General features: G+C 45.0%; 1 protein-coding gene across 1 annotated transcript; it reads right to left on the bottom strand.

Annotated features, from left to right (window-relative positions):
* On the bottom strand, positions 4,769-7,177 carry LOC105171199. Its single transcript, XM_011092233.1, has one exon. The coding sequence runs from the start codon at positions 7,175-7,177 to the stop codon at positions 4,769-4,771; it is 2,409 nt and encodes an 802-aa protein (XP_011090535.1).

The following is a 9,245-nucleotide window of genomic DNA, read 5'->3' as shown; positions in this document are numbered from 1 at the left end:
GAAGCGAAAAGGGGGAAAAAAATAGTCCCGGAGCCCGAATCCACTCTCCTCACCGAAAGCCAAAGCGGCCCTTCCTCGAGGTCAACGAATCAAGGCAGACTCGAGGCTAAACTCGCTGTTGACCGGGTCGCTGAACACGAAAATAAAAGGAAGTTTGCCTCTTTGCAAGAAGCTTGGCAAAAGATGAGAAACGAGCGACCTGCTTCTGCTCGACGTGCTGAGATGTCCGGAGAGAAATGGGTGCCGGACTGGAACATCTCCAAGAATAGCAGCGTTCTGCGTACCTTGGCTGGGCAAGATTCTTGGGAGGTCTATAAAGCTGCTTGCCTGGAGCGCGATCAAGTTATCCTTGCGCAGAAATCCTTGACTTCACTTGAGGAGCATTTTGCGCACAACATTGCTCAGCTATTTTATTATTTTATCATCCACATAATCAGCATGAACTCATTTTTCGATCTGCTGTAGGCCATGGCTTTCGCACACCACATTTCTCTACAAGGCTCCATGTAGAGGCATGACAAGATCCAGATCGAAGAGAAGGCCGTGGAGATGGAAAAGAAGATCCTCGAGCAACAAGCGGTAATCGAGTCCCTGCGTGCGGAGAAGGGGGAGCTTGTCCCTAAGCTGGGGATCTCTGAAAGAGAGCTGGAGGAGACCAAGCAAACTGCGCACGCCGATCGAGTGGCTGCCTTTGAGTCTGGTCAGGAGGAGGGGTTAGCCGAGGGTCGAGATCGGGGTATAGCCGAGGGTAGAGCCCTGTTTCTGCAGAGCCAAGACTTTCAGAGCATGATGAATGAGGCTTGGCTCAATGGTGCTCGTGATTTTTTGAGGTCCCGGACCTTCCGAGAAGCCGTAGAGAATCAAGCCACAGAGCTAATGATCGAGGGTTTTGAAAAATGCCAAGGACAAATCCAGAAGCTCAATGGACTTGCCGAAGGCTTTGACTTGGAGCAATTGGACGTCTCTCTAGATAGGAACCTCAAGCCTTACCCTCCTGGCCCCAAACCTACTGATGAATTCCCACTTTCTACCCCTAATGAACGATCTGCCCCCTCCCTTTCCTATCTCCTGATGTTAATCGAACAGGCAACTTTTGTAATTTACTCTGAACTATCGAATGATTGTAGGGGATCCATCCCCCCCTTTTTTGCGATTTCATGATCACCAATAGGATCATTTTTTTGTTAACTTGAACTTCGAATACATGAAATTTTGAAGTCAATTTTCGTTGTTCTTGCAAATCGTTTCATATGATCACGAATCTTTTGCATGTTCACATTAAAATCTTGATCGTTTGCTAATCCTGCGTTCTTTTCAGATCGCGTATGATCCCTGGTAGGTTAGAAATCCCGCGTTCTTTTCAGATTGCTTGTGAACTTTGTTAGGTTAAGAAATCCCGCGTTCTTTTCAGATCGCTTGTGAACCTTGGTAGGTTAGAAATCCCGCGTTCTTATTAGATCGCTTATGAACCTTGTTAGGTTAAGAAATCCCGCGTTCTTTTCAGATCGCTTGTGAACCTTGTTAGGTTAAGAAATCCCGCGTTCTTTTCAGATCGCTTGTGAACCTTGTTAGGTTAAGAAATCCTGCGTTCTTTTTAGATCGCTTGTGAACCTTGTTAGGTCAAGAAATCCTGCGTTCTTTTCAGATCTCTTGTGAACCTAGTTAGGTTAAGAAATCCTGCGTTCTTTTTAGATCGCTTGTGAACCTTATTAGGTTAAAACGGGAGGCTTCTCCCAATTGGATATGAACATGAATGAGTAGATAATGACCTTTTTTATAGGTTGCCTTTCTCAGACGGGAATGTCTTTCATAGACAAGTACATAACCTCCCTCTAATCGTCTTTTTTAGACGAGTACAAAACCTTCTCAAGGCAAAATTTCCACTACTATGCTCACATACGTTTCAAGCATAAAACTTCTTAAGGTTATGAATATTCCATGGTCGCGGCAAGTTCTTTCCTTCCAGATCTTGCAATAAGTATGTCCCTTTCTTACGGATTTCCACGACCTTGTACGAGCCTTCCCAGGTCGGATCGAGTTTTCCCACGTGCTTCGACACTTCCACTTTCTTCAACACAAGGTCTCCGACCTGAAAATTTCTTGGTCGCACTCGACGATTATAGCTCCGGGTCATCATGCTTTTATAGCGCAATATCTTTGCGTAAGCGTGATCCCTTCCTTCCTCTATCACGGTCAGATCAAATGCCCGTTCTTGAGAGTTTTCCTCTGCCGTGTATTGGGTTACTCAGACAGTTTCTTCACCAATCTCCGCAGGAATGATTGCTTCACTCCCATATACTAGACAAAACGGGGTCTCTCCGGTCGCTGTTCGCGGGGTCGTTCGATATGCCCAGAGTACCCCAGGCAATTCTTCGACCCATGCCCCTTTCACTCCTTCCAACCTAGTCTTCAGATATTGCAATAGAGTTCGGTTGGTGACCTCGGCTTGACCGTTCGCTTGTGGGTTCCCGACCGCTGTGAAGTTCTGCTGGATTTTCAATTCTTTGCACCACGCCATGATCTTGTTTTCTTGGAACTGGGTTCCATTATCTGATACAAGAATGCGGGGGATCCCAAACCTGCAAATGATATTTTTTCAAATAAAATTAATTACCTCTTTCTCCGAGATCCTGGCCAGAGCTTCGGCTTCGACCCACTTGGAAAAATATTCGACCGCCACGATCAGGAATTTCTTCTGCGCCACCGATTGGGAAAAAGGACCGATGATGTCTATCCCCCATTTATCGAAAGGATACGCGACCTTCAAAGGTTCAAGTGGGGTCGCTGGGGAGTGCAGCAGCCCAGCGTTCTTCTGGCAACTTTCGCATTTTTTGGCGAACTCCTTCGCATCCTCCGCGATCGTAGGCCAAAAATAACCTTGCCTAATAATTTTCTGCGCCAGCGATCTCCCTCCTGAATGATTTCCGCAACTGCCTTCATGTATTTCTCTCAAAACATACTGCGCCCTTTCTGCATTTAGGCATTTTAATAGAATGCCTTCCGGGGTTCTCTTGTACAGGTCGTCCCCGATCATAGTAAAGCGGTTAGCTTTGAACTGCAATCTTTTTACCGCAATCGCGTCACTCGGTAGTTCTCCATGCTTCAGGTACCTGATAAAAGGTGTTTTCCAAGACTCTTCCGCCTCGACCAGATGGACTTCTGCTTCTTCAATCGCCGGTTGAGTCTTCACCAGCACCGTAATCTTTCTTTCTTTAACCCCCTCGATCGACGACCCGAACCGCGATAATGCATCTGCTCGCATATTTTCATCCCTTGGTATCTGACTGATCGTGCACCGTTCAAACTTCTTCATCATCTCCTTTACCCTTATTTGGTACTGTGTCATGGACCATTCGCGCGTTTCGTAACCTTGCACCTGCATCACCACGAGTTGTGAGTCTGTGTACACATCTACTTGCCTTATGCCTCCATCTATTGCCGTCTGCAATCCTTGAATCAGAGCCTCGTATTCAGCTTCGTTGTTTGTGGCCAGGAAATCTAACCGTACTGCGATCTCGATCTCAGCTCCATCCGGTCCTTGCAAATAAATGCCTGCTCCTCCGTTTTTTGAGGTCGAGGATCCATCTACGTGTAAGAGCCACCTCTCCTCCTTCTGCGGTTGATCTCCCGCGAACTCGACCAGAAAATCGGCGAATACCTGCCTCTTTATCGCGTTCCTTGTCTGGAACTCGATATCAAACTCTCCCAATTCCACTGCCCATTTGACCATCCTACCCGACGTATCCGGCTTCACCATGACCTGCTTCAAAGGATGATTTGTCAGTACAACAATGGGGTGGAATTGGAAGTAAGGTCGCAGCTTTCTTGCTGCAATCACCAAAGCCAGTGCCAGCTTTTCTATCTGGATGTATTTCTTCTCTGCCCCTTGTAGCATCTTGCTTACATAATAGACCGGGTTCTGCCTGCCACCTTCCTCGCAAACTAACACCGAGCTCACTGCATAATCTGAAACAGCCAAATACACGTACAGCTTCTCCCCCACCATGGGATTAGAGAGCAAGGGTGGGGTGGTTAGATACACTTTTAGCTCTTGAAGAGCTCGTTCACATTCTTCGTTCCATTCAAAGTTATTAGCCTTTCTCAAAATTTTAAAGAAGGGTAAGTTCCAATCTGCAAACCTGGCAATGAAACGGTTCAGCGAGGCGACCTTTCCCGTCAGTTGCTGCACGTCCTTTATAGATTTTGGCGATCCTAGCTGCATGATCGCTTTGATTTTTTCTGGATTTGCCTCAATGCCTCGTTCGCTGACCATGTAACCCAAAAACTTGCCACCCCGCACCCCGAAGGTGCACTTGGACGGGTTCAGCTTCATGCCATAAGATCGCATGATATCAAAAGCTGTTCGCAGATTTGTCAGGTGGTCGTCCTCCTTCTTACTCTTGACCAGCATGTCATCCACATACACTTCCATCGTGCTCCCAATATGATCCTTAAACATGCGGTTAACCAGTCTTTGGTAGGTCGCTCCAGCGTTCTTCAGCCCGAATGGCATCACATCATAACAATACACCTCCTTTTCGGTCACGAACGCAGTCTTTTCAGCATCTCCCTTGGCCATGAAAATTTGATGGTAGCCTTGATAAGCATCCATCATGCTAAAAAGTGCGCATCCTGCCGTTGAATCCACCAGTAAATCAATCCTTGGCAGTGGGTATGGATCCTTAGGACACGCCTTATTGAGGTCCGTGTAGTCCGTGCACATCCTCCATTTTCCGGCTGCCTTTGGGACCACCACAACATTTGATAGCTAGGTCGTGTATTGGATCTCTCTAACAAATCCTGCATGCAACAGCTTGGCGACCTCCTCTTCGATGATTCTGTTCCTCTCGATCCCAAAAACCCTCTTCTTCTGCTTCACTGGTTTAACCTGTGGATCAATATTTAATCTATGAACAATAATCTCGGGATTGATACCTTGAAAATCGGATGGACTCCACGCGAACAGGTCATTATTACTCCGCAGAAAGTCGATCATCATCGTCTCCATTTCCGCAGTCATTTGCGACCCAATACGGATCGTTTTTTGCAAGTTCCCAGAGATCAACTCAATCTCCTTGTATTCTCCCGACGGTTCAATCCTCTCCATCTTTCCTCGCTTAGCCGCCTCTCGGTTTGTTTCTTCCTTCCTTTTTTCTTTCTTCGACTCTCCTTGCTTCACAGCAAGATTGTAGCACTGCCTCGCTGTTCGTTGGTCGCACTTGACCTCGCCGATTCCCTGTGGTGTCGGAAACTTTATCTTCAGATGGAACGTGGACACCACTGCTCGAAATATGTTCAATCCTGGTCGTCCCAACACAACATTATACGCAAATGGGCTATCGACGACCAGGAACAAGACCATGCATGTCTTCCTCTTGGGTTCCTCCCCCAGCGACACGGGCAGCTCAATTACACCTTCTGGGATGACCTCGTTACCTCCGAACCCGACTAGGGGTGTTCGTACAGGCTTCAGTTTTACATCTCCCAAATCCATCTTCCTGAGGACATCACTAAAAATAATGTCAACGAAATTGCCATTATCAATTAACACCTTATGTACCTGGTAGTTCGCAATGTCCATTTTTATGACCATAGGGTCGTTTTGTTCAACCACGTCAGAGCTTAAATCCTCGTCTCCGAAGACGATGCTCTCCTGCTTCTCCACATGCATCATCAGCTCACCATGCTTCCACCTGTTCTCTCGAGCGTATCTTTTCCTTGCTCTACCCGAGTCCCCACTTGTGGGACCCCTGGAGATAGTGTGAATGACGCCCTTAGTGGGAGCATTGTCTCGAGCTCCGCTCGCTCTCGCTTCATCCCTCTGGAGCCTTTCCCGACTTCGCGACCTACTGTGATCTCGCGGTTCCGCCCTCCTGTCGATCAAATGCTTGAAATACCCTTGTCTTATCAGCCGTTCAATCTCGTCCTTTAGTTGGTAGCAATCTTCCGTGTTATGCCCTCTATCCTTGTGGAACCTGCAATATTTATTAGAGTTCTTTTTGGTCCGGGTATCACGCATCTTCTCTGGTCGCTGCAATAGGCCCTCGTTTTCGACCATCATCATCACCTTCTCTCTGGTGGTCGTTAGTGGGGTGTACCTGTGGTATCGGGGCACGTATGGTCCCTTCCGCTCGCGATCTCCTTCCGCTCGTTGTTTTCCTTCCCGTGATCTTTCTCTCCTCACCCTGGACGGATCTCTGGACCAATAATTATCCTTCCTGGCGTTCATTTCTTCTTCATCGATATATTTTTGGGCCATCTCCATCAACTGCTCCGTCCCCGTAGGCGGGTCACGTGCCAACGCCGATGCAAAAGGACCTTTTTGCAAGCCATGGATTAAAATGCTCACCATCATGTCGATTCTCAAATCTTGCACCTCCAGCAATTTGTTATTGAATCGCCCCATGAAAGTTTTCAGCGTTTTATCCTCCCGTTGTCGGATCGTGAACAGGTGGGTCGCCGACCTCTTTGCTTTCCTCTTACTAGCAAAATTAAAAGAAAACTTATGAATTAGCTGCTCATAAGAATCAATAGTTCCACTACCTAAGCTTGTGAACCACTCCTGAGCTTTGCCCTTCAGAGTAGTGACGAACAGTTTTGCCTTGATCGGATCGGTTTGACCATAAAGATTCATCACCAGGTCGAAGGCAGCGACATGCTCCCTTGGGTCCTTGCTTCCGTCATACTTGGGCAAGTCCGGGAATCGAAAATTGTTATCGACCACTTCCAGCAAAATCCGATTAGTGAAGGGCGAGCTCCGGTTCTGCGACACTAATTCTCCCCTCTTCTTCAGTTCCTCGATTTGTTTCCCCAATTGCTCGATCTGTTTTCCAACACTGTCCACCTCCTCCCGTGAGATAGCTGGCTGTCTCGCGGCGGTTTTCCTGCTAACCACTGTTCTTTTACTAGTTACCTCATTGGATAAGGTTCTCTCGGGACCTCTTTCAGGTGCCCTCAAGGTCTCTCTTCTCTGTTCCGCCTCCGTCTCTTGAAATAGCTGTCGTTTAACCCCTTCTCTAGCAGGGGTCACCGTCCTGCGCTCATATTCAACAATGGCTTTCCTGCTCGCTTCATCTATCATGTGCTGTAATTCTTCTCTCGTCATTTGTATCATCCTCTCATCTCCTTTCCTTGGAGTCTCTTCTGCTGGTTGATCCCGTCTTGATGACCCTTCCATTTCCAATTTGTTCTCAATTTCCCACAGACGGCGCCAAATGATGTAGGTCGCTTAAAATTAGGATTTCCGGATCGGGGTCGCTAGGTCGAATAGCTGGATCGTGATCGCTGACTCCCTGGTTTAAGCTACCTGGAGTGGACCCTGAGAACACAGCAAACGTCAGACTAGCCGAGAAGCCCTCGGCGATGGCCCTCCGATGCTTAAGTTAGAAAAGGTGGGGTCGAAAATAAGATAATGGGATCGAACTAGAGCATAAATTGGCGGTAAAAGTAGGTGATAAAAGGCGTTTTTGAAGTACCATAAATGAGGGTATTTATACTGGTACGATACCCTATGTATACGTTACACGTGGCTCCAGTGAAGGCGCGCCACGTCACCCTCTGTCGGACCTGCAACCGCTGCTGCTGCAACTGCACAGTGGGTCCCGTCATGCGCAGTCATAGGTGCAGTCATAGGTGCAGTCATTGGGTACAGTAATTATGCTGAAAATAGGGGGGCATTTCGATAATTGTGTAATTCTCCTCATCAAGTTCCAACCACAGGTCCCCCACAGAATTGGCATAGAGAAAGGCCTCTACGATTTCTTTGGATATGGTGTTCAAGATCCAATGATACCACCATATAATCATTCCTCTCCCACTGCTCCATTGCATTCTTGTCTTCAGTAGGTTTATGACATGATCCATCGATGAATCCTAATTTTTGTTTAGCCCCGAATGCAAATTTAATAGATTTAAACCAAGAAATATAATTGTTTCCATTGAGTGGTACTGACACCAAACTCATTCCAGGGTGGTCACTCCCTTGGAGTTTCATGTTTTCAGGTACAATCTTGTGATTTGATGTGCCCACTGTCTTCAACAGCCCTTTTGTCCGCCATAGCTTGATAAGTAATATTCTTATTCAATAGAGGTAGAGTAAGGAGAACGAGCAACAACTTTCAGAGTTTTATTGCTCTGATGCCACGTTGATAAACGTGAAAATGGAAGAAAAAATACTTCATTCAAGAAGACCAAGACAAAAGAAGTCTGTGTTCTACAGTTATCACTGAATAAGAAGCAAAAGGCAACTAATTAAATAAATAAAAATTACCTAACTAATCGCCAAACAACAAAAAACGGATAGGAAGAAACGTGTATTTAGAAAGACGATTTAAGCTAAAACTGAAAGAATTACAAAGCTGCTGCTGTTCCCCTTTCTTCTTTCACTTCACACTTTGCTCCTGCTTTGCTATGTGAGCTATCTGCCACCAGCTCATCAAGTCCAAGCATTTCATCACATGTTTTGATCTCAATAACCCTAATATATAGGGTGAATAACAATTTACTCCCCTGTGATATTGAAAATGAGCATATTACCCCCTTATGAAAAAAATATAACAATTTACCCCCATGTACTTTTTAAAATGAAGCAATTTACCTCCTTATATAGGGAGGTAAATTACTTCATTTTGAAAAACATAGGGAGGTAAATTGTTGTATTTTAAAAAATAAAAGGAGGTAAATCGCTATTTGTTTTTTCATAAGGGGGTAATTTGCTCATTTGGATATCACAAGGGAGTTGCTTGCATTTTTTCCCTAATATATATATAAAAAAAAACCCTTCCATTTGCAATAATAATTAAAAGACTTTTTTTTGTTTCTTAAAAGGGATGCTAATTGGTTAGTTAATCATATCACAATGGGGAAGTTGAATAGATTGAATGATAGTAATTGGCACACTTCTAGCAATCAATTTTCATCCCCTCAAACTCACAAATAAACCATGCACACACACACACACACACATATATATATATGTGCATATAGTGGAGCTTTTATTATGGGCTTCAAAGTCATCAATGCATATACAATTGACAAACATGCTTTTATGTGACTTTTATGTGATCATAATAATAATAATAATAATAATGATAATAATAATAATAATAATCATTTTGTCCCCATAACTAAGTCATATATACAGTAAAACCTTTATAAATTAATAATTTTGGGACCACGAAATTTTATTAATTTAGAGAGATATTAATTTATCAATAAATTAATATTTTATTAATTAAAAGAGAGAC

The sequence above is a fragment of the Sesamum indicum genome, linkage group LG9, assembly GCF_000512975.1.
Source record: "Sesamum indicum cultivar Zhongzhi No. 13 linkage group LG9, S_indicum_v1.0, whole genome shotgun sequence".
NCBI classification, from domain to species: Eukaryota; Viridiplantae; Streptophyta; class Magnoliopsida; order Lamiales; family Pedaliaceae; genus Sesamum; species Sesamum indicum.
The sequence above is the reverse complement of the archived record's forward strand: the minus strand, read 5'-3'. Positions and strand labels throughout refer to the sequence as shown.